At 44.4% G+C, this 26,520-nt stretch overlaps 1 protein-coding gene across 2 annotated transcripts in view; it reads right to left on the bottom strand.

Moving 5' to 3' along the window:
• The window catches only part of LOC147120909 (kinesin-like protein KIF13B), a 210,350-nt gene that overhangs the window by 45,203 nt on the left and 138,627 nt on the right, over positions 1–26,520 (bottom strand). For both annotated transcript variants that reach the window (XM_085979428.1, XM_085979421.1), the window contains exons 19-28: positions 26,105–26,251; positions 17,275–17,424; positions 13,780–13,920; positions 12,041–12,214; positions 11,192–11,349; positions 8,368–8,500; positions 5,678–5,824; positions 5,140–5,169; positions 2,089–2,188; positions 62–188 (exon numbers count right to left, since the gene is read on the bottom strand). In XM_085979428.1, the coding sequence (XP_085835554.1) occupies positions 62–188; positions 2,089–2,188; positions 5,140–5,169; positions 5,678–5,824; positions 8,368–8,500; positions 11,192–11,349; positions 12,041–12,214; positions 13,780–13,920; positions 17,275–17,424; positions 26,105–26,251 (1,307 nt within the window). The remainder of the gene's footprint in view (positions 1–61; positions 189–2,088; positions 2,189–5,139; positions 5,170–5,677; positions 5,825–8,367; positions 8,501–11,191; positions 11,350–12,040; positions 12,215–13,779; positions 13,921–17,274; positions 17,425–26,104; positions 26,252–26,520) is intronic.

Raw genomic sequence — 26,520 nt, 5'->3', positions numbered from 1 at the left:
TTAGCCTGCCAAAAACACAAGGATTTTTTTTAAATTTTTTTTAATCATTTTCTGGACGAACCATTTTGCCGGGGACCCTGGGATTCCACTACCAGCTGATGGGACCATTACAGCATTCCTCTCCTCCGTTAGTGTCAACCTTCGCTCCAGCAACTGTGCCTCGCGATCTGCATCATCTTCAGACTTATCTGCAAGACACACGGCATCGAATTCACATACAACTTGCAAACAGCATTCAACAAACCGAGGGGGCGGAATGGGATGTCACGTGAGCAACGCAGCACTATTTCAGGACTCGTGTTCCATCAATGCAGAATGGGACGGGAGACCACATGACCAACACATGCATTCAATGACCACCCCCTAATTTTATTTTGAATGGGCTGTGCGGCCCATTCAAAATTTCGCGCATGCGCAAAATCTCCCATTGAGAAGCCGGTAAGTGGCCTATGCGGGACCTCCCGCGCAGCTTACCAGGAACGTTGCATGCATTATGTCCAAACTCGTGCTTGACCAACCCAGAATGAGGCAGGACATCATGTGCCCAACGTATGCATTATATCTGGGCTCACATTCGACTAATACAGAATGGGGTGGGATAAGTGAGCAACTCGGCATAATTTTAAACACAATCATAATTTCAGGACTCCAATTTCTGAAATTCACAATAGATAAATAACATTTGCATTTATAGAGCATCTTTCACATCAAAACATCTCTAAGTGTTTTAGTACTTTACACACTTTATTTTTTTGATTTGTACAGTAACTCCTCTGTACATGTATTTTACTGGCACCAGCATGGCTTCAGTGACCTCTGCTAGTATGTGCAGGAGTCTGGAAATCAGGTCAGGTGAGGACAAGGTCAGTTTCAGCTGTGAGATCACACATATTGAGGAGTCTGCTGACACTTAGGGGGAAAAATTCAGTTGGTAGCGCCGCCCGTTAGCGCCTTAAGAGGGCGCTAAGTGGGGCGCAAACCAACTTGCGCCCGGGCGCGGCACTGCCCATGCCTCCCGCAAAATTCAGCGGGAGGTTAGTGGTGGCGCTAACCGGTAGTGCCCTGCGGCGCTGGCGATGACGTCATTGGTGTGCGCAGCGCCCCGCTCACGCCCCGGCCACGATCTTCGGGAGCGTCCCCTGATTTACCGCCAGACGCTATATCCGACAGGCCGGGGAGGTGCAATTTAAAGGCGAGGTGCGGGGCGCCCATTTTTGTTGCTGGCCGCCTGCCAGCACCTGCCTGCGCTCCCGTCCCCAGCCTCCTGAACCCCCCCTCCCCCACGGAGTGCCGGCTGCGCTCCAAGAGCCCGGCACTTCTCTTGGGTGCCAGGCTCTTTTGCCTGCACTCTCAATCCCCGGGGGCCCAGCTGGGCCCCAGGTTGCGCTGCACAAGGCCCCTCCCCTTTAAGAAGGGGAGGAAGGCCTGCAATACCGCGGTGCGACGTGCCACAGCGTGTGGCGCTGCAGCACGTAGCGCCACAATGTTCACTCGCAGTGCCCCAAGAGGGAGGCGGGGCACTTCCAGTCGCGTCCCGCTTCCCTCTTGGGGCGCAACCACTCAATTTCCTGCGCGGGGGCGCGAATGCGAAGTTAGCGCCTCAATTGGGGCGCTACTCAATTTTTAGCCCTTAATGTTTAGGCTCACACCCTATAGATCCTCAGTGAGTTCTGGTGGGTAACTGCCGCTCATGCTTCAGCTGCCTAGGCCCCAAGCTCTGGAATTCCCTCCCTAAATCTCTCCAGCTCTATTTCCTCATTTTAGACGCTCCTTAAAACCTACCTCTTTAACCAAGCTTTTGGTACCTGTCCTAATATCTCATGTGGCTCGGTGTCAAATTTTTGATTGATTACACTCCTGTGAAGCGCCCGGGGACGTTTTACTACATTAAAGGCGCTATATCAATGCAAGTTGTTGTTGTGACATCTTCGCATGGCTCATGGCCTGAAGGGGACATAGGGCAAGGTTTGGAATGGCTGGGACAGGAAAAAGAGAATTTAGTGGATGGATTGTAACCAAGAAAAGTTGCGGTTAAATTGTAACAAACTAATTATCCAAGATTGTAGACTCGAAGCTTGCTTCACTTACTGGATTTGACATTGAGTTTCTGGAGCTGCTTGTCAAGATATTCCTGCCTCTTCGTCAATGAACTTAGCCATTTCCGACAGAGCTTCTCCAAATCTCTCTCCTGCAATGTGTAAGAAAACATGAGTTCCCCCCTTCACTTTCTCCAATCAGTTTAATGTAATTTCTCATTACTAAAACCCTTTCCAACAAGTTAATCAGCAACAATTAAATTGTAAATGACTACCTTTCAGTTAATCACATTCAGTGTTTCAGTCCAAGAAGTAAAATTAATTGTGATGTAACTGGTAAAATAGATAAGGGACAACCAGTGGATGTGGTGTATTTGGACTTTCAGAAGGCTTTCGATAAGGTCCCGCATAAGAGATTAGCGTGTAAAGTTAAGGCACATGGGATTGGGGGCAAGGTATTGACTTGGATAGAGAACTGGTTGGCAGACAGAAAGCAAAGAGTTGGAATAAACGGGTCTTTTTCCGAGTGGCAGGCAGTGACTAGTGGGGTACCGCAGGGATCAGTCCTTGGACCCCAGCTATTCACAATATATATTAATGATCTAGACAAGGGAACTAGATGTAATATCTCCAAATTTGCAGACGACACAAAGCTGGGTGGGCGTGTGTGCTGTGAGGAGGATGCAGAGAAACTCCAGGATGATTTGGACAGATTGGGCGATTGGGCAAAAGCATGGCAGATGCAATATAACGTGGATAAATGTGAGGTTATCCACTTTGGTGGCAAAAACAGGAAGGCAGATTATTATCTGAATGGCAATAGATTGGGAGAAAGGGAAGTGCAACGAGACCTGGGTGTCCTTGTGCACCAGTCGCTGAAGGTAAGCATGCAGGTGCAGCAGGCGGTTAAGAAGGCAAATGGTATGTTAGCCTTAGTAGCGAGAGGGTTCGAGTACAGGAACAAGGATGTCTTGCTGCAGCTGTACAGGGCCTTGGTGAGACCACATCTTGAGTATTGTGTGCAGTTTTGGTCGCCTTATCTGAGGAAGGATGTTCTTGCCATGGAGGGAGTTCAGCGAAGATTCACCAGGCTGATACCTGGGATGGCAGGAATGACGTATGAGGAGAGATTGGGTCGATTGGGCTTATACTCGCTGGAGTTTAGAAGAATGAGAGGGGATCTCATTGAAACTTATAAAATTCTAACAGGACTAGACAGACTAGATGCAGGAAGGATGTTCCCGATGGCCAGGGAGTCCAGAACCAGGCGTCACAGTCTAAGGATAAGGGGTAAGCTATTTAGGACAGAGGAGGAATTTCTTCACCCAGAGAGTGGTGAACCTGTGGAATTCTCTACCACAGAAGGCAGTGGAGGCCAATACATTAAATATATTCAAGAAGGAGTTAGATATATTTCTTAAGGCTAAAGGGATCAAGGGGTATGGGGAGAAAGCAGGGACCGGGTACTGAATTTGGATGATCAGCCATGATCGCATTGAATGGCGGAGCAGGCTCGAGGGGCCGAATGGCCTACTCCTGCTCCTATCTTCTATGTTTCTATGCAGTCTAGATCCAGTTCATGGTGAGCATGGACTCATAACACAAAACTGCCCTTCTAATTCAGCACTAAATGAGCAACCTTTTTTGAGGATGGTTGGTGTGCTAAATGAAAAAATGTCAGACGAGTACAGTAGGTAGTGCCCCTCTGTGACTGGAGCTGAGGCACAATGTTGGGCCAGAGTAGAGGGCGTTTTACTCTGCATCTTACTCATGCTATACTTGACCTGGGAATGCTTGATGGGGTCCTCAAATGGAAAGTGGCTCATTCCTCAACAGCAACATCCCTCACTTAAATATGCCCACAGAGGCACATGCATCAGAACCAGAGATTGTCTGACATTGCGATTGTGGGTGCTTTTCTACTGGGAATGGAGCTTGAACTGCATCAACTAACCACACAGGAGCATAGAAACATAAACATAGAAACATAGAAGACAGGAGGAGTAGGCCATTCGGCCCCTTGAGCCTGCTCCGCCATTCAATGAGGTCATGGCTGATCATCCAAATTCAGTACCCTGTCCCTGCCTTCTCCCCATATCCCTTTAGCCTTAAGAAATATATCTAACTCCTTCTTGAATATATTTAATGAATTGGCCTCTACTGGCTTCTGTGGTAGAGAATTCCACAGGTTCACCACTCTTTGGGTGAAAAAATTCCTCCTCATCTCTGTCCTAAATGGCTAACCCCTTATCCTTAGACTGTGACCCCTGGTTCTGGACTCCCCGGCCATCGGGAACATCCTTCCTGCATCAAGTCTGTCTAGTCCTGTTAGAATTTTATGTTTCAATGAGATCCCCTCGCATTCTTTTGAACTCCAGCGAGTATAAGCCTAATCGACCCAATCTCTCCTCATACGTCATTCCTGCTATCCCAGGTATCAGTCTGGTGAATCTTCGCTGCACTCCCTCCATGGCAAAAACATCCTTCCTCAGATAAGGTGACCAAAACTGCACACAATACTCAAGGTGTGGTCTCACCAAGGCCCTGTACAACTGCAGCAAGACATCCTTGTTCCTGTACTCGAACCCTCTCGCTACGAAGGCCAACATACCATTTGCCTTCTTAACCGCCTGCTGCACCTGCATGCTTACCTTCAGCGACTGGTGCACAAGGACACCCAGGTCTCGTTGCACTTCCCCTTCTCCCAATCTATTGCCATTCAGATAATAATCTGCCTTCCTGTTTTTGCCACCAAAGTGGATAACCTCGCATTTATCCACATTATACTGCATCTGCCATGCATCTGCCCAATCACCCAACCTGTCCAAATCAACTTGTCCAAAGCAAGAGGTTAGTTTTATTTCACAGAGGATCTTTAATGCAACAACAATTTGGACAAATGAAAGCAAGCAGTGCTTTCTCTGGTCCCAATTTAAACCCAGGTGCTAGATTTGAATGAGTTAATACAGGCCCTTAAACCTTTACAAAGGAAAGTTCCATCAGAACTGATGTGGCTGCTGTACAACTGACAGCTGAGAGAGAACAGTTGGTATGAACTGAAGGCAAGAATAGACAGCAGAATTCACAAGCTACCAAACCATACCTGGTAACTGTCCATGTCATCCTCTTCTTCCTGTGTAAAAAGTAAAAAGAAATTTCAAAGAAATGCCAACATACTCGTCTGCATATTTAGAACTTAGAAGAGCAATTCAACTAGCCAAGATCGAGTTAATACAGACAATTTTATATCATAGCTGGATGGTATGAGTTAATGTTCATCCCTGCCGAGAGCAGAATTGGCAGCGGACAGGGCTGAGAGTGCCTGGCAGAGCTGGAATCTACAGTATGCAATTAGAATCAAGCAAGAGAGAACCAGGAGCAGAATCAGCAGTCAACATTTACAGTAACTGTTTCTCAGTTATAACAAAATTCTCATGCTCTTGTTGCCGTTACTTCATTGAAACTTTCCACGCCAAACTCAAAATTCAGTAAGTATGCCTGTTTTTCCATTAAAGCAGAAAACCAGTGACTTTGGCAATGATACTTTAATCCCGTGTTATATGCTCCGTCTGTGCCACTCCTAATTCATTACTTTAAATTGCTCTGCTACTACCAACGGTAACAGACCTGTAACCTCTTACCAAGTGGGTATCTTGATATTTCTGGGTTCTAGCAGGTCTGGTTTTGACACATCCCACAGCAACAGACAACACTGCTTCAGTAATTAAAGGCAACGTCCCAGAGTCTTGAACTGACCTTACTTCCACTTGAATACGTCGAGACTGACCCTACAAGGCAATGAAAGAAAGATGGATCACGTTTTTGTCATAAAGGCTGATGTGATGCTCATACTCAAAAAGGAGGGTAAATCAGACACAGGCAACTACAGACCCACATTTCAAATTCATGCAGATTATTTGTCCAAAACAATCTAGTAAACAGTGGCCAATATAAATTCAGAGGAAGATCCTGTCTGACGAACCTCCTTGATACCCAAGTGGACTGTGATGGGTTGTACTTAGACTTCTAAACTGCGTTTGAAAAAGTTCCATGCAAAAGCCCTTTAGTTAAGTGCAAAGCTGTGGACATTAATTGTAAATCTTGGGTATGGATAAAAAAAAAAATTTGTTGAAGGGTAGAAAACAATGCGTTCTTGTTAAAGGAGTTTGTCAGATGGGGATGTACGAAGTGCCCCAGGGATTGGTGCTGGGGTCACTACTGTGTCTCATTTACAATAACTTGGGACTCAGAATCCTAATGCAAATCGATCAAAGTTGCAGACAATGCCAAACTAGATGAGGCAGTTGAAATCAAAGGAGATGCCACAGAAGTTATTGAATGATTTAAACAAAATATGGAATAGGTAAAGCAATGGTAGATTAAATTTAATGCAAACAAATGTAAAGTACTGCACATAGGAAGGAAAAATGGTTGACATACGTACTCCATGAATGGTGCTGAAATAGCTAGGGATGAAATCGAAAGACATCTAAGAGATTTAGTAGGCTTGATGCTCAACATGTCCAATTACAGGAAACTCTTTATTATCCGGCACCGACGGGACCGGCATGGTGCCGGTTTATCAAAAAGTCTGGATTACAGAGAGGTATAGTTAAAAGGTACGAGAGCTCCGTACACAGCAACAAATCCAGGCTTCCCTGTTGCTTAGCAACAGCTGCAGGAACCCCGGCCACAGACCAAGCGTCCCTGTTGCTTAGCAACAAGTGCAGAAACCCCCGATTACACAGCCAAGAATCAAGAAACGGCCACTAATATGAAGAAAAACTTAACTGAACCTACTCCTGAATTTTGCCGGTTAACTGAGATTTCCGGTTGTTTGGGTGCCGGTAAATCGAGAGTTTCCTGTACATGTAGAACTACAATCCACAAAGCCAACAGAATGTTGAACTGCATAGCCAAAACAGTAGTATATACAAGTCAGAGGAAGTCGTGATCAAACTGAACAGTACTCTTAGCAGACTTCAGCTTGCATACTGTGGCCAGTTCTGGTCACCGAGATAGGAGGAGGACATTCAGGTTCTGCAGGCAGTGCACAGAAGAGTCACAAGCCTGATCCCTAGTGTCAAAGGGCTGAGCTACAAGGAAAGATTGGAGAAACCTGGGCTTTTCAGCCTTGAAAAGACATGTCTGTCTGAGAACCGATCTTATAGAGGTACACAAAATAGTAAACAGTTTGGAAAATCAGGAGAATTACTTTAAATTAAAGTATGAAAGTAGGACGGGAGTACAAGTAAAAGACAAGTATATGGTCGATGTCAGGAAGTTCTCTATTCTAAGAGTGATTAATACATAGAATGGACTGCAGAGTAGATTAGTGGAGGCAAAAATTCTGAAATAATTTAAGAATTGATTAGATGCTGCAGTAGGGGTGGGGCGGGTCTATAGGGTCTTTTTGAATGGATGAGCCAAATGGCCTTCCTCATCTGTAACCATCTTGTGATGTTTTGAATTATATGCAACAGACATTGTTATAAGAGTAGTTGCTTTTATATTGGTTTTGTGCTGTGTTGGCATCGCCAACTCCCAATGCACAAGTCTTCCGATATCTGGATGTGCAAGACCTGTACTTTGGGAACCAGCTGCAATAACATAGCAAGAGGCAATATAAAAGCATTTAAAGTCTGATTGTACAATGGGGATGCAGAGGTCCGGATTGCCTATATACTTCACTTATTCCACTTCACTTATTCCACAGGTAAACTGAGTGCAGATGGGGAAAAAAGTACATTAAAAAAAATCCATGATTCCTTTTGCCTCCATCATTAACTGAAAACTACTACAAAGGTATCACCTACACAGATGAAATTTGGTAAAATGTTAGAAAAGAAACAAAAACTTGAAACTCAAGCCAGGATATGGGTAGTCTGGTGGTTATGGTACTGGTTATAGTAATTTCTGGGCTAGCACCAGAAAATGACCATGAAAGCTGCCGGATTGCTGTAAAAACCCAACTGGCTCACCAACATCCTTCAGGGAAAGAAGCTCATCACTCCTACCCGGTCCGGCCTACATGAGACTGTAACTCTACTCCCACACTATGTGGTTGACTCTGAATGCCTTCAGGTCAACTAAAGAAGGGCAATAAACACTGCCTTGCCAGTGTTGTTCACACAGAAGAACACAAGAGGAGACGACAAAATCAACCCATCCTACTCAGGACTTGGTCTAAACGATTTCTATTACTTTCCTCACGCCTAAACCATATTCCCTCCATCCCGCCACAACATTAAGATACAAAAGGAGTTGGAGACCTCGATCACTGAAGCCCATTGGTGCACAGTTTGGGACTCCTCCCCGGTCTTCCCGTTACCTGTCGTAGTTGAAAGATACCACCGGTGGAAACATCCTTCGAGGGGGTCACCTCCACAGGGACGTACTCCCCATTCTCGTTCAGTTCCAAGATCTGGATCCAGAGCTCTAATTTTCGCATCACCTCACTCCATCTGTTCATTTTTTTTTTTTAAAAAGGTGCATTTAGTCACTCAGGTGTACATAGTATTATTCCTTGAACAAAGGTTAAACTCAATCCTTGCCCAAACTCCTCCTTTATAGCAGGTTATTGATGGTGATATTTATATTATATTTATTATAATTTATGACAGGAGGTTTATTCGAACATTCTACATTTTTACTGGTAGTGGTGTGAATGAAATAGCACTCACTATTGCTTCCTCCTACTATTGTAACATATTGGCCTAGAAATTCACCGGAAGTACCGCCCTGGAAAGGAGTCGCGGCCGCCCGCCGCAAATTCAGTTTCAGCGCCCCAGACGGAAGCGTGGCGCTACTCGAGGCGCCCCGCACCCCTCTTGGGGCGCTGCAACTGAAAATCGCAGCGCAACGTGCCGCAGCGGGCGTGCTGCGGTACTGCAGGCCTTCCTCCCCTTCTTAAAGGGGAGGGGCCTGCTGCAGCACGCTCGAAGAGTGCGAGTGCCGGCAAAAGAGCCCGGCACCGAGGAGAAATGCCGGGCTCTTGGGACACAGCCGGCACTTCGCGGGGCCGGCGGCGCGGAGAGGTGCTGGCAGGCGGCCAGCAAAAAAAATGGCCGCCCCGCACCTCAGCGCCTCTACCGCCGCAGTTAGGCCCCCCTGAACCGGTCGCAAGCAGGGGGCGCTACTAAATTTTGCGATAGGGGCGGTAGCGGGGCACTGCGCACACCGATGACGTCATCGGTAGCGGTGCAGCGCTAACGGCTAGCGCCGCCATTAGCGTCCCGCTAAATTTAGCGGGAGGCGTGGCCAGTGGCGCAAAACCCACTAAGTGCCCTCTTAGGGCGCTAACGGGTGGCGCAGCCCACTGAATTTCTAGGCCATTGAGTGTTATTACACCATATTGCACTTGAACAGAACACCAAAGTAAATCGGTTTTTAAAGTTAAATATGAACACACTAATGACACAAAACTTAGTCAGCACACTTGGGAAAAAAAATCATGCAGTCCAATTGTCTTATATTTTACATTCCATTCCACGTGCACTGAAGCCCCAGCCATGCAGTGGCTCATAGTCTTGAGCAATGTTCCCGCTAAGCTGCACAGTCACCTGCAAGGTCCAGCGCCGGCTGCTCACCGGCTTTTACACTGTAGGTACCGCGCACGCGCAAAGATTCGAATGGGCCCCGCACTGGGGGAGGCAGTGTGGCTTACAAGGGACATTGGTCTTGAGGCATGTTCATGGAAACTCTGGTCTTTGGCAAGTAAACTGCAGCAGGTGGACTCCTGCACATTTGTGCGTTGGAGTGAGGGGGTGGGGGGAAAGAGGGGGAGAGAAAGAGATGGGGTAGAGCTAGCACATAATGGGTGATGTAAAAAGACTACTGAGCACTTGGTTTGAGTATAAAACAAGGCTTTAATCAACTGTTTCACAACCATGAGTTTCTAGTTACATCACTAGTTCCTGGTTACAGAAACATCCTGAGCAAGCTGGGCCCAAGCTCGAGTATTTATACTCCTTGGACGGCGCCACCAGCTGGCCGCCCAGTGTTATTTCATGAGTCATTTCTCCATGAATGATGAGATTCATGACATTGGGTCCTGAGAATTTCTCGACAATAAAACTGCGGCGTCTCCTGGGAATGATGTATTTACCTACCCTCCATTACAACACTACCCCCTGCCAGGCATTATTGACTGGATACACACTTCCTGGACAAACACCTGGGCAAAATTTGTATTAAAAATGTACATCATTCCCAGGAAGTGTGTATCCAGTCAATAATGTCTGGCAGGGGGCCATGTTGTAATGGAGGGTAGGTAAGTTGAGCGAAAGAAGAAAAAAGGTGACTTGGGCATGAGTGCTACCAATTGAGACCAGCTGAAACAATGCTTGATTTTATAATTTTTTTGTCCATTTATTCTGTTAAAAATACTTATAGTTGAATTGGTGAAGGGCTTGAGGAATGCTATGATGCCCGTATCTCACTAAGCAAATTATTTTTGCTAAATGCAATTGCGTGGGGGTTCTTTTTGGTGGCATATGGAGATAAAATTGAAATTGGGGAAAATGGCTTTGAACAACAGCAATTCACAGAATCACAGAAACCCCACAGTGCAGATAGAGGCCATTTCGGCCCATCGAGCCTGCACCGACACATATCCCACCCGATCCCCGTAACCCCTACACCAACACATATCCCACCCTATCCCTGTAACCCCACGTATTTAACACTAAGGGTCAATTTATCATAGCAAATCAGCCTAACCCGCACATCTTTGGACTGTGGGAGGAAACCGGAGCACCCGGAGGAAACCCACGCAAACACGGGGAGAATGTGCAAACTCCACACAGACAGTCGCCCGAGGCCGGATTCGAACCCGGGTCTCTGGCGCTGTGAGGCAACAGTGCTAACCACTATGCCACCGTGCTGCCCAATTCAAAAGGAGAAATAATAAGGAAAAAGTATGTTACAGCCAGAGGCAGAGAAAAGGGGAGACAAAGTCAGAAAGGTAGACGGAAAGAATGAACAAAGACAGACGTCAACAGAGAGTGGGAGAGTTATGGGAATGGTGAGATAATAATTGATTTAAAATGTCATCCGTTTGCAACACAACATAGCTTCTACTATTGTTAATTATAATTTCTACACAAGTCTGTCATGATCTAATGGAAATCGATACTCGGTTCCAGAATATTCACCTGTCCCGAAGTGATCGCGTTTTGGCTTGTATTATTCCCAAGTCCCATATGGAAAGGTTTTTTCGAGGGTCACATGATTTATGTCCATATACTTGGAAAGCCAGTGCTCCTTCGGAGAGATACTCCAGCAGATCTTCAGAAAGATTGACTGAGAATTCCTGATTAAAAGCAAACAACATGTAATTATACTGTACTTTAATTTCAAAGCAATGCACCAAACATCCAACACAGTGTGGGCAGACAACTTGCTCAAAGGGATAAAATTGCAATGTTCTCGAGTACAATTTTTTTTTCACAAGCACAGGATTTGACAATGTTGAACCGTTTATTGAAATAATGAGATCAAAATAAAACCACAAATGCTGAAAACCAGAGATAAAAAAAACACAGAAAATGCAGGAAATGTATAGCAGGTCGATCTGTAACAGAGAGATAGGTCTGGTATAGCCTTATCTTTAATGAAGGGTTACACCCAAAATACTAACTTACTTACTCCAGATGGTCACTGACCTGCTATGCAATTCCAGCATTCTAGATTGGCATCAAAATGCTGAAGTATGATTGCTTCTGCTAGCATGTACCCTCAATGAACCAAGCTCTGGTATGAGGAACCAAATGCATCACCATTAAAATTCACTCTATGGAGACACTAATATGCAGTAATCCCCCCAACCCACCTCCCCAGTCTCCCAGCAAAATACCCAAAGATCCATGGGATTTTCAACTGCCAAACGATACCAAAAAATCGTTCCAATTTGAAACCTCTCCAACAAAGCCGACCCAAATTCCTGTGTAAAATGGAAGATGTGATAAGACGGTCAGATGACGTTCCAAGATTTAATCCCTCACCTTGCAGTGGTCAAAAACAACCATGCACTCTGGGTCCTTGCCAGTCGGGGTCGAGGAGGAAGGATCCACCTCCGGTGCAACCATGATCGGTTCAGTCTGATCCCAGAAGGTGTACTGGCAGAAAACAAAGTTCGACAGGTGTCGAGGCAAGCCCGTAGCCTGAAGAATTTTTATCTGGAGGAGACAAGGAGTTGGAGAATTTTATATATTTTGGTCGTCTCATATGTACACATTTACAGGAAACTCTCTCTTAGCCGGCAAAATTCAGGAGTAGGTTCAGTTAAGTTTTACTGTATATTAGTGGACGTGTAACCGGGGTTCCTGCACCTGTGGCCGTGTAACCGGGGTTCCTGGATCTGTGGCCGTGTAACCAGGGTTCCTGGATCTGTGGCCGTGTAACCAGGGTTCCTGGATCTGTGGCCGTGTAACCGGGGTTCCTGCACCTGTGGCCGTGTAACCGGGGCTCCTGCACAAGTGCCGTGTAACCGGGGCTCCTGCACCTGTGGCCGTGTAACCGGGACTCCTGCACCTGTGGACGTGTAACCGGGACTCCTACACCTGTGGACGTGTACGGGGCTCTCGTACCTTGGTAAGTATACCTCTCTGTAATCTGGACTTTTTGATCAACTGGCACCACGCTGGTCCCGTTGGTGCCGGATAATAAAAGAGTTTCCTGTAGTATACGAGTCGCATTACTGAGAAGATACAAGACCACCAATGGTTTACAAAAATAAAATCAACCAATGTGTGAGATTAAAACTGACGGTAGGACCCTGGCTTGGGGGGGTGTAACAGGCTCAAACTGACAAAAGGCCCCCATAATCAGGAAATTCTTCAACCAGAGCGATCAAAACGTGGAATGGACATCCGAGTAGGGCAGTAAAAACAAAACTTTGGGATAATTTAAGAAACAGTCGCTGTGATTGTTGCGGGGCGAGGAACTGTGGGCTCCAGCATGGATGAACCACGTTTGGCCAAATGCAATCCCTGGTTTGTATTTATCTCATCAAATCTGAGTGCAACTCAGAAATGCCTTCAGCGCAAACTAGTTACTTGTTGTCACAGGTAGTTACTTGCTGTGTAATCAACCCTCATGGTTGTGTATGCTATTAATAAAAGTACAGATTCTGCCTTCCCCCACAAAAAAATAAAGTCATCAAACTGAGAAAGTTTGCCTTTCTGAGATAGGAACTTAAGAGACTGCTAAACGTGTCTGTGATACCATGTACAGTTGCTCACAATCTCCATGACAACAGCAATGACCAATGTTGGACTGCTTCACATGCACTGCTATTCTAAACCAATTTTCAGACAGCAAGGTCCCATGAAGGGCAACCTGCAGCAGCAGACTGGAGAACATAGTGGCATAGTGGTTAGCACTGTTGCCTCACAGCGCCAGAGACCCGGGTTCGAATCCGGCCTCGGGCGACTGTCTGTGTGGAGTTTGCACATTCTCCCCGTGTTTGCGTGGGTTTTCTCCGGGTGCTCCGGTTTCCTCCCACAGTCCAAAGATGTGCGGGTTAGGTTGATTGGCTATGATAAATTGACCCTTAGTGTTAGGGGGATTAAATACGTGGGGTTACAGGGATAGGGTGGGATATGTGTTGGTGTAGGGGTTACGGGGATCGGGTGGGATATGTGTCGGTGCAGGCTCGATGGGCCGAAATGGCCTCTATCTGCACTGTGGGGTTTCTGTGATTCTGTGCTGTGATTGTGAACACGTGTTGAGTGACACTTACTCGGCAGGTGATTTTTCGCGCCATTTCTCTCTCCTGCATGTCACTTTCATTCAGACCGTCCAATGCATCTTCTCCACCAGCAATCCGATCGCTAAGATCACCGCTCATTCGCACTACTTCTACATGCAGGCGCCCCGCAACCTAAAAAAAAAATCAGCAAGCAATACAGCTTATCCCAGCTGATGGTTTAAAAATTGATACTCAAAATCCCTCCAAATTACCTAATGTTTACATTACATTTAAATTTCAGCGTTCACTCACAAACCCAAGAGACGACGTTAGGGAAATTTCCCCTACTTTTTCAAAAAACTTGCCAGAGGGTTAAATGCTGTTCGGCACCCGACACTGACTGGCAGGGCCTTTTGTGGAACTGCACAACTTCACCCAAACACTGATGATGACCTTTTTGGCTTAGATTCTATTGCACAAAAGACCCTGCCACTCATGCCATGAAGGACGGCTGAATGGGGTTTCACCGAGTCATCCATGTGGCATTGACTGGCAGTGCCCTTTTCTATAATAGCATAGCTTCAATCAAAGGGCACCGTCAAGTCAGTACACACTCAGCTAAGCTTCATGGTTCTGAATGGCAGTGCCTATTTGTAGAAGTGAAGCCTGATCCCAACAGTCAGACACACAGTGTGACATTGACTTTATCTCCATTCACACTGATAATTACTCTTCTCTCAGGTGCCTCACTATATCAGGGCTTTTGTATTTGGATCAGTTACGCAGATATCAGTCACCTGATAAAAGATAGCTTTGGGGAAAGTTTTAACTATTTCAGTTTACAGAGATCATCATTCAGGAACGAGAGCATCTGGCTTCAAGCTAAATGCGCCACACATTCAGTTACATTAAACAGATGCCTTGGCTATTCCTCTACTAAAGAGTTATTTGACAAAACACATTTAAGGCTTAAAATGGAATTTCACTCAGAATTTCCACACGTTTCTAAATATAACAACTGAATAGGTCCACAGATACAAACAGGAAAACTACAAATGCTAAAAATTTGAAATAATAATTTAAAATGCTGGAACTAAGGAGTAGGAGAGTCACCATCCGAAAGGGAAAGACTATTAACGTTTTGGGTACCAACCTTTAGTCTGCTGAAGGACTTGTATATGAAACGCAAGCTTAGCTTTTCAGGTACCAACAGACTTCCTGTGCATTGCTGGCATTTTCTACTTTTATGTCCATAATTTACTGTCTTTTTAATTGCTGCTTTCCCCAAAACATCAATAGAAACCTTGGTGGGAATAAAGACCGTTGTGGGGAACACATTGGCCCAAAAATTCGGGTCTCCACGGGTGAGTACGCACAGGGTACTCACCCGTAAGCCCAATGGAAGTGCCGGTATCCTGCATGCACTGCGCATGCGCGGGAAACCGGCACTTCCGTTCCCCTGAAAGAAGGGGTTCAGAAGTCGAACGCGTGCGCAGGAGAGGCAGCGCGTGCGCATCGAGCTTACGTTTTTTTTTTGCAGGTTTTCCCAGGAGGGTAAGTTTCCAGAAGTTAGACATTTAAAAAGCAGTCACAGGGCCTGCTTTTTACAAGGTAAGTGGTGAATTAATTAAAATTAAAACATTTTTTCCACAGGTTTATTAGTTTTATAAATACTTTAAAGAAAGGTAAGTTTATTTTTAACCCCATTAAAAAATGTAATTAATTTTTTCAAAAATTTAAATTATTGTTTAAAATAGTTATTTCATGTAATTTATAGTTTATTTTAAAAATGTGATGCTTTTTTAAATTTATTTGAAGATTTAGTGATGTTTTGGGGCTTATAGTATTTATAGGTTTGACAGATCAAACTTATGAATGAAGCATTCCCTGCTACCATTGGCTCTCCATGGCCCACGTGATCCCAGGGGACGCTTCGAACTAACTGCGCCCCTGGGATACACAAGCACTGCGCGCCGGCAGTTGGAGGAGGCCCAGGATCGCAATTCCACGGGGGCCCACAGCTCAACGGCCGGCGCGCAAGCTAAGTGCAGGTCGGGGGCTTGCACCCGCGGGAAGCCCCCGACCCGAATTTCTGGGCCAATACAATTTTCAATTGCAGTCACTGCAGTGAAAGGGTCATCCTGAAGGACTCGCTTTCAAGCCAATTGTGATTAACTTTAAAGCCACTTTCAGAGTCAATTTAGTAGCCAAAGCTGGTGCCTGCTTGGCTGTGGACTATGTTCTCCTCACCCTCCACAGTGATTATGATATAGCGAATTTAAAAGAACTCACAACCCAGGGGCTTTGAAATATGTAAACATTAAAAACTTAGATACGCCGATTGTCACTGCTGATGCACTGTTCGGTTCATAAGTTCATGAGTCAGCCTACAGGGAGGAGGTCCAGCATCTCGTGAAGTGGTGCGCCGATAACAACCTGGCCCTTAACATCAAGAAAACTAAAGAAATCATTGTGGACTTCAGGAAGTCTAAAGGCGGAAGTCACACCCCCATCCACATCCATGGGGCTGTGGTGGAAAGGGTGGACAGCTTTAAGTTCCTCGGAGTCCACATCACAGAAGACCTCTCCTGGTCCCTCAATACCTCCTCTCTGGTGAAGAAGGCCCAGCAGCGCCTATATTTCCTAAGGAGGCTGAAGGGATGTAACCTGTCACCCCTGATCCTCTCTAACTTTTACCGCTGCACAATAGAGAGCATCCTGACGAACTGTATCACAGTATGGTATGGCAGCTGTAGCTACTATGACCGGAAAGCCCTGCAGCGGGTAGTCAAAACTGCCCAACGCATTACCGGCACCCGGCTACTGACCATAGAGCACATATACCAGAAACGCTGTTTACGGAGGTCACGGACCATCATCAAAGACCCTACCCACCCCAGCCACAGTCTGTTCGCCCTCCTGCCATCTGGGAGACGCTACAGATGCATTCGCACCCGTACGACCAGACTTAGGAACAGCTTCTTTCCCAGGGCTGTCATCCTACTGAACTCCACAAATAAACTCTAAAGCCTGCACATCTGCCAATGCACTTTATTATGGTTATGTTTATGTTAATGTATTACAAGCTAAATGAATGTTGAATGTTTAAATGTCTTAATCTAAATGTACACTCTCGGGAGCCGCAAGCCTACATTTCGTTGTACTGCACTTGTGCACTAACAATGACAATAAAGTTGATTATTATTATTATCATAAAGACTTGCTCTGTGGGAAATGAGCTTGGACTGGATATCTTTGACCAAAATGTTTCATGAACAGTTTTTTTTGTTGTTGAAAAGGACAACAAAAAGGAGGAGTAAAGAGGCATCTCAAAAAGTGGGTAATTCCCTTGTATTTTATTTGAGATCTTTGGAAATCTCTCTCTAATGCTCTCTCAGGTTTAATTTCAAATTCAGGTCCCAAAGGTGGAATGATAGTATTTCAACACACTGCACCAGCCAGTGGTCCCATTCCGTAACATTTTAAACACTGACTGGAAACAGCCTTGCAATAGCTGCCAATGACGTGCACTGATTTATCACGTACCTCCCCCTTCTGGTTGATGATGGGTACTGCATACTGCAATTTAACATCGTAGAAGAGCAACTCCAAAAAAACATTAGCAACCCCAATCAGACTGTGGTTCTCCTGTTCGTCAAAGAACGGGTCAGCTCGCTTGAAGTAGGACCTCATCATCTGCAAAAAAAAAAGCATACAATATCATTCAACCAGCAGTCTGCAAATTAACTAAACCATTTCCCACCAGCAAGACTATGATCAGTCATCTGAATTATGTCTGGAATCACTGAGGCAATGTCTGCATAACAATTAAAACAAAGAAAAACCAGGAATTGTTTAAAAGCTGAAACAAGAACAGAAAATGCCCAGGATATGCAGGTCAGTCAGCATTCCAAGGATAACGTTTCAATAGAGACTATGACCAACCTGTGCATTTCTAGCATTTTCTGTCTTTTCTTTTGTTATACGACTGAAGTAATCAACAAACATCAAGTGCCTTCCATACACAATGTGATGCCATCTGGCTTTTAGATTACCGTGGGAGATTATAGTTTACAATCTGCAACAGACGTCTTGGCCCGGAATTTACGGTCGGGATAACGGCGAACGGGCAGCATTCGCTGTCATTCCGTCTTTGAAACTGGCCGCAACTTCGGGATTTGCCGCATGGGCAGGCACATGTGGAAATCCTGAAGTTGCGGGCTGACCGAAACAGGATGCACTGTGCCCCCCCACGCCCCGCCCACCCCCAACACAGAGACGGCAATCTGTGTAATCAGCCAAATCAAGGAAACGGACGAAAACTTCGGCTCTTCCGCAGTAATTACACTGTTAAATTCCCCACTAAAAGTTAGACCCACTGGGATTAGGTGTAACTGGGGTTTTGACAGCGTTATTACTGCTAAACAAATGGTAAGGGCCTGGAAAACTAATTTTAATTTTGTACAGTGTGAAATTTGTCCATTTTAATAAAAATTAAACATTTTAAGAAAACTTTCAAAAAAATTACAACTTTTTTTTAAAAGCTTGTCCATCTTTATTTCAGGTTTGCCTTTTCCCCATGAGAGAGCCCCAATCTTTGTTTTGCTCTCTCTAACATTTTTTAAAGTTAGAATTTTAAGAACTTCTTTGTTCGCTTGTCAGTGAGAATTCTACGTTTTGATCGGCTGCTTAGACAGCCTGTTGACGTCACAGCAGTTCACACAAGGGGAACCCCACTCTACTTCATTGAGTTGAATTGAAGGTTGGAAAACCCAAAGTTCTCGACACAGGGATCGAGAGATCTTTGTGCGAAACGTACTTTGGGGCCAGCAGTGCTTAGCTGCTGACTGCAAATTCTGGGCCAGTGTGTTAAAAGGGAAACAAATTGGTCGAGGTACACAAAAGTATCATGTCAGATGGTTGCAGAGTGTGCAGATACAAGCATCATAAGCTGATAGAAGATACAGTGGCAGTTCAAAATCTGGAAGTGATTAAGTAGCAGTGCACACTACAGCTTGAAGCAAATGGCTGAGGGGGTTTGGCATGCAATCACTAAACTCTCTCAATTTGGAAAGAAAATAGTTTGCAATCTCAACTTTTTTTGTCAAGGAAGATACTGAGGGAAAAAAATCATCCGTAGCTAATCTCATGTGTCTTAAGAGCATCTCAAAAGCAGTACTTGCAGAATCCAGTGTGTACGTTGTCTGCATGAAAAACAAAGACCTGCATTTATATAGCGCCTTTCACAACCTTGGGAGTCCCAAAGTACTTTTGATGTGTAGTCACTGTTGTAATGTAGGAAATGTGGCAGCCACTTTGCGCACAGCAAGCTCCCACAAACAATTAATAACCAGATAATCTGTTTTAGTGATGTTGATTGAGGGATAAATATTGGCCAGGACACCGGAGAGAGCTCCCCTGCTCTTCCAAATAGTGCCAATGGATCTTTTACATCCACCTGAGAGGGCAGACGGGCCTCGGTTTAACGTCTCATCTGAAAGACGGCACCTCCGACAGTGCCGCACTCCCTCAGTACTGCACTGGGAGTGTCAGCCTGGAATTTTGTGCTGAAGTCTCTGGAGTGGGACTTAAACCCACAACCTTCTGACTCCGATGCGAGCGTGCTGCCCACTGAGCCATGGCTGACACAAGCTCGCCTTGCTTTGCATGGGACCAGAAGGGAAGAACATTTTTATATCAGTTTGTTAGCTAGGCTCAATTGGTAACACTCTCACCTTTAAGTTAGATGGTTGTAGGTTCAAATTCCACACCGCAAATTGAGCAAACAATCATCAGAGGTTGTTCTCATATTTCAAGATCAGTGCAGTACTAAGAGATTGCCGCATTGTCCGAGGCAAAGTTTGGATTAGATATTAAAATCACTTACCATTGTTAATAAATTAGATTTAGAATGAAAATGTAATCACCAGACAGATCTGCTTTATTATTTAATATACATGATGTTTAAGATAAAGGCCATTAGATTTTGAAGTAAAATACTATGCAGATCATAAAAACTTTTGAATTGTAGCTAACCTTCTAAAACTAGCAGTCTAATTACTCTTTTTACAAATACAATCCTACAAGGCCACCCCTGTGAAAGGAATACAGTCGGGTGATAGAGGTAACATTCCTTCAATTAGATCGAACTGGTCCATTAATGTGCTCACTTGAGGTAGTTTGTTTATATAACTTTCCTTCAGCACAATGGTTACTTTGCAGAATCTCTTGCCAAATAGATATTTTGTACTCATTTAATATACGAGTTGTATTACTGTAGGTGTACATTTAAAAAATAATAAAGCCTGATCGGAGGGGAATTGAGGTGTGTGGAGTATTTCATTGAAGGTCTCCAACCAAAAATAGAAAATAAGCAGATACTGCAACATCATCAACTGAAGTAGTTTTCCCCATGTCTTGGACACCTTTCTTCAAAGACCACCACTAACAAAAGATTAATTGTTATCTCAGTGCCGATTGTGGGATCTTGTAATGTGCAAACTACTTGCCACATTTGGCTGCCTAACAATCACTGCATTTCAAAAGGAATTCATTGCAAATGAAACACTTTGGACATTTCTGAGAGATGTGATAAGGTGCTATACAAGTCTTGCTGTATTTTATTTAAGCAAAAAGGTTTGCTATAACAGTGTGTTAAGGGTCTTTCAAGTCTTGCGAAGTTATCAGTCTACATGCCAAACTAATATTGTGATCCCTATTTCCCTATTTTTTCACATGGCAGCTGTTGATGATTTTGCCATTCCCATTTACACCTCTAGACTCATCTTTTGTTTCTTTACTTGTCCCATCACCATCTCCTTTTGCCTCGCACCATCACCCGTTTTGTCATTCAATCTCTCCTGCCTTCCACCCTATCACAGACCTTCCCTTTTGTTCTTTCCTCCCCGCCCCCTGCACTTGCTTAAAACTTGTTACATCTCTAACTTTTTCCGGTTCCGACAAACGGTCATCGACCTGAAACGTTAACTCTGTTTCTCTCTCCACAGATGCTGCCTGACCTGCTGAGTATTTCCAGCATTTTCTGTTTTTATTTCAGATTTCCAGCATCTGCAGTATTTAGCTTTTGTACTATTGTGATCCAGTTCAGTTTATGAACAAATATTCTCATTCCAGTTTATTGTGTAGTTTAGAGTACATCACAAACAGTCCCTGGTCTTGCTATGGACCCAAACAATTAACAGTGGTAACATCATGAACACCAAACCCACCATCAGAGGCTTAACACGTTGAAAATAAAGTTTTTAAATTGTGGAGTTGAATCCAGACGAGACTCCTTCAGGTATTAATATCTTCCTATATACAGTGTTTTAAAAAAAAGACTTGCATTTATATAGCACCTTTCACAACCTCAGGACGTCCCAAAGCGCTTTACAGCTAATGAAGTACTTTTTGAAGTGTAGTCACCAACGTTCCCTTTAATTTTTTATATTTAAAAGCCGGTGAGCCAGCTGCACGGGAGGTCCAGACAGCTGCCCGACCAAAGGGAACATTGGTAGCCACTGTTGTAATGTAGGAAACACGAGAGCCAGTTAGCACACAGCAAGTTCCTACAAACAGCAATGTGATAATAGCCAGATAATCAGTTTTTAATGATGTTGGTTGAGGGAGAACTATTGGCCAGGGACAGGGATAACGCCTCTGCTCTTCTTCGAAATAGTGCCATACGATCTTTTACATCCACCTGAGAGAGCATACATGGCCTCGGTTTAACATCTCATCCGAAAGTCAGCACCTCTGACAGTGCAGCACTCCCTCAGTACTGCAATGGAGTGTTAGCCTAGATATTTCTAAGTAATGAAATATAGGTATTTAATTAATTGAGAGTTTATGACACTGTTTCAAAAATGCATCTAAAAGGTTGTCGCCATTAGAACCTTTACTATGTTGAGGGTGTCCAAGTAGAGTAGCCTAGTGGTTATGGTGCTGGATGAGCAATCCAGAGGTCAGCAGTTCAAATCCTATCATGGCAAGTTGTGAGTCTGAATTCAATAAATGAAGTCATTTGTGGGCTCGTATCAGGAAAAAGCAGCTTGATTGTCATAAAAACCAAAGTGGTTCACTAATTATCTGCAGGGAAGGGAACCTGCCATCCCTACCCGGTCTGGCGCACGTGATTCCAGTCCCACGTTATGCGGTTGACTTTTAATGTCCTGAGATGTAAATAATGCCTTACATAACATAAGAACATAAGAAATAGGAGCAAGAGTAGGCCATTCGGCCCCTCGAGCCATTTAATAAGATCATGGCCAATCTGATCTTGGCCTCAACTCCACTTTCCTGCCCGCTCCCCATAACCCTCGACGACTCTGTAGTTCAAAAATCTGTCAATCCCCGCCTTCAATATATTCAAAAACTCAGCTTCCACAGCTCTCTGGGGTAAAGAATTCCAAAGATTCACGAACCTCAGAGAAGAAATTCCTCCTCATCTCCGTCTAAAATGGGCGGCCCCTTATTCTGAGACAATGCCCCCTAGTTCTAGATTCCCCTACGAGGGGAAACATCCTCTCAGCATCCACCCCGTCAAGCCCCCTCAGAATCCTGTATGTTTCAATAAGATCCCCTCTCATTTCTCTAAACTCCAATGAGTATAGGCCCAACCTGCTCAACCTTTCCTCATAAGGCAACCCCTTCATCCCAGGAATCAACCTAGTGAACCTTCTCTGAACTGTCCCCGATGCAAGTATATCCCTCCTTAACTAAGGAGACCAAAACTGTACGCAGTACTCCAGGTGTGGTCTCACCAACGCCCTGTACAGTTGTAGCAGGACTTCCCTACTTTAATACTCCATCCCCCTTGGAATAAAGGCCAACATTCCATTTGCCTTCCTAATTACTTGCTGTATCTGTATGCTAACCTTTTGTGTTTCATGTACGAAGACACCCAGTATTTAATGTACCCCAAGTATTTCTTTTAAATGAAACTCCCCATTTTATGTACGTTTGCTCTTTCTATTCCCTTTCTTGATCTTCCAGTACTACACATCAACCACAGCCGAGTGGAAAGATCACCGGATCCCTGACTTTCAAAGCGACTCCAATGAGATGCACAAGAGCAGCCTGGGACTGAGGAATGTATTCTTCCAGCTTTCACTCTTAGAAACATAGAAAAAAATAGGAGCAGGAGTCGGCCATTTGGCCCTTCGAACCTGCTCCACCATTCAATATGATCATGGCTGATCCTCTATCTCAATATCATATTCCTGCTCTCTCCCCGTACCTCTTGATGCCTTTTGTGTCTAGAAATCTATCTATCTCCTTCTTCAATATATTCAGTGACTTGGCCTCCACAGCCTTCTGTGGTAGAGAATTTCACAGGTTCACCACCCTCTGAGTGAAGAAATTTCTCCTCATCTCAGTCCTAAATGTCCTACCCAGTATTCTGAGAATGTGACCCCTCGTTCTAGACCCCCCCAGCCAGGGGAAACATCCTCCCTGCATCCAGTCTGTCTAGCCCTGTCAGAATTTTATACGTTTCAATGAGATCCCCTCTCATTCTTCTAAACTCTAGTGAATAAAGGCCTAGTCGAACCAATCTCTCCTCATACGACAGTCCTGCCATCCCAGGAATCAGTCTGGTGAACCTTCGCTGCACTCCCTCTAAAACTGCACACAGTACTCCAGGCATGGTCTCACCAAGGCCCTGTATAACTGTAGTAAGACAACCTTGCTCCTGTACTCAAATCCTCTTGCAATGAAGGCCAACATAACATTTGCCTTCCTAACTGCTTGCTGCATCTGCATGTTTGCTTTCAGTGACTGGTGTACAAGGACACCCAGGTCCCTTTGTACATCAACATTTCCCAATCTATCACTATTTAAATACTCTACCTTTCTGTTTTTCCTTCCGAAGTGGATAACTTCACATTTATCCACGTTATACTGTATCTGCCATGTATTTGCCCACTCACTCAACTTGTCTAAATCGCCTTGAAGCCTCTTTGCATCCTCCTCACAACTCACAATCCCACCTAATTTTGTGTCGCCAGCAAACTTGGAAATATTACATTTGGTTCCCTCATCCAAATCATTGATATATATAGTGAATAGCTGGGGCCCAAGCACTGATCCCTGCGGTACCCCACTAGTCACTGCCTGCCACCCCGAAAAAGGTTCATTTAGTTTCCTGTCTGTTAACCAATTTTCATTCCATGCCAGTATATTACCCCCAATCCCATGTGCTTTAATTTTGCACACTAACCTCTTATGTGGGACTTTATCAAAGGCCTTCTAAAAATCCAAATACACCACATCCACTGGTTCTCCCTTATCTATTCTACCAGTTACATCTTCAAAAAACACCAGTAGGCTTGTCAAACATGATTTCCCTTTTATAAATCCATGTTGACTTTGTCTAATCCTGTTGATATTTTTTAAGCGTCCTGTTATCACATCCTTTATAATAGACTCTAGCATTTTCCCTACTTCTGATGTTAGGCTAACAGGTCTGTAGTTCCCTGTTTTCTCGCTCCCTCCTTTTTTAAATAGTGGGGTTACATTTGCCACCCTCCAATCTGCAGGAACTGTTCCATAATCTATAGAATTTTGGAAGATGACAACCAATGCCTCCACTATTTCCATGGCTACCTCTTTTAGTACTCTGGGATGCAGATTATCAGGCCCTGGGGATTTTTCAGCTTTTAGTCCCATTAATTTCTCCAGCACTATTTTTTTTACTAATACTAATTTCCTTTAATTCCTCCTTCTCACTAGACCCTTGGTTCCCTAGCATTTCTGGGAAGTTATTTGAGTCCTCCTCCGTGAAGATAGAACCAAAGTATTTGTTTAATTGCTCTGCCATTTCCTTGCTCCCCATTATAAATTCTCCCATTTCTGACTGTAAGGGAGCTACATTTGTCTTCACTAATCTTTTTCTTTTTACACACTTGTAGAAGCTTTTACAGTCCACTTTTATGTTCCTTGCAAGTTTACTCTCATGCTCTATTTTTCCCCTCTTGATCAATCTCTTGGTCCTTTTTTGCTGAACTCTAAACTGCTCCCAATCCTCAGGCTTGCTACTTTTTCTGGCAACTTTATATGACTCCTCTTTGGATCTAATACTATCCTTAATTTCTTTTGTTAGCCATGGTTGGACCGCTTTTCCTTTTGTGATTTTGCGCCAGAAAGGAATGTATAACTGTTGCAATTCATGCATTCGTTCCTTAAATGTTAGCCATTGCCTATCCACCGTCATGCCTTTTAATGAAGCTCCCCGATCTATCATAGCCAACTCACTCCTCATACCATCGTAGTTTTCTTTGTTTAGATTTAGGACCCTAGTTTCGGATTGGACTTCTTCACTTTCCATCTTAATGAAGAATTCTATCATGTTATGGTCACTCTTCCCTAAAGGACCCCTCACAACAAGATTATTAATTAACCCCTTCTCATTGCACAATACCCAGCCTAGGATAGCCTGTTCCCTAGTTGGCTCCTCAACGTACTGGTCTAGAAAACCATCTCGTACACATGCCAGGAATTCATCCTCCACAGTATTATTGCTAATTTGGTTTGGCCAGTCTATATGTAGATTAAAGTCTCCCATGATTACAGTAGTACCCTTGTTCCATGCGTCTCTAATTTGCTGTTTGATGCCATCCCCTACATTACCACTACTGTTTGGAGGCCTATAGACAACTCCCACCAATGTTTTCTACCCCTTGGTGCTTCTTAGCTCCACCCAGACTGATTCTACATTTTGATTTTCTGAGCCAATATCCTTTCTCACTATTGCTCCGATTTCATCTTTTACTAACAATGCCACCCCACCTCCTTTTCCTTTTTGCCTGTTCCTCCTAAATATCGATCATCCTTGGATATTCAGCTCCCAGCCTTGATCACCCTGCAGCCATGTCTCTTCGCAAGGAAGCACACAGCTTCTCCTCATTGGAGCATGGCTGGTATCAAACTTAAAGTGAGGGGAGGGGGAAATTAGAGGCCTGAATCTACTTCTCAGGGGTACACCCGAATGTGCAAGGGCTTTCCACGTGTGACATCCCCAAACTGCACATCAGGATCCTTTTGACATAATGTCAATGTTTGAATTATCGAGAAATCAAACATGCACTCGAGCACTTAACAGGGTAGGTGAACATATAGTTCAGATTTAACTACTTCAAGGGGTGATGAACATATGAAATAGACTGCCAGCATGACACCTTTCGAGGCAAATAGTGGCTGCAAATTCAAGAGGGATCTATACTGATATATGACTGAAAGATTGAGGGATACAAGAGCTGATGAAGGGTATGATCAATGTATAGCATCTTTCGAACTTTAGCATTGGCTGGTTCTGTGCATTCCCATGTTCCCAAGTCTAACAATGTATTTAAAAATAGGGCACAAATCTTCTACTTACAGGATTGTCCTCATCACAGTCTTTCCATTCCTGGTAAAGTTCACGCATATCAATTAATCGGTTTTCCAGTTTCTCCAGCGACCAGATCTGTTTGCCTTTACTTTTGCGTCGTACCTGGATGGCTGGTTCACTGAGAACGGAGTCACGCTGTTGGAAAAAGAAATAGTGAATGCAGCGGCTTCCTCACCCGACACCATCCAAAACAACACAAACACACACAAAAACAACAGGCAATCCTCCTTCCGTTCATTTAAACAGTCAAAGCTTCAAAAACAACGACTAGGAATTCTGTTCTTATTTATCAGGGTAAGGATCTGTCCAGAATAGTGACTGAAATGCAGTGAGAATCAGGATGTTGAAGAAAGACTTGCATTTATACAGCGCTTTTCATGACCACCGGACATCCCAAAGCGCTT

The sequence above is a fragment of the Somniosus microcephalus genome, chromosome 3 (assembly GCF_052327205.1).
Source record: "Somniosus microcephalus isolate GS21.2 chromosome 3, FLI_Smic_1.0, whole genome shotgun sequence".
Taxonomy (NCBI): Eukaryota; Metazoa; Chordata; class Chondrichthyes; order Squaliformes; family Somniosidae; genus Somniosus; species Somniosus microcephalus.
The sequence above is the reverse complement of the archived record's forward strand: the minus strand, read 5'-3'. Positions and strand labels throughout refer to the sequence as shown.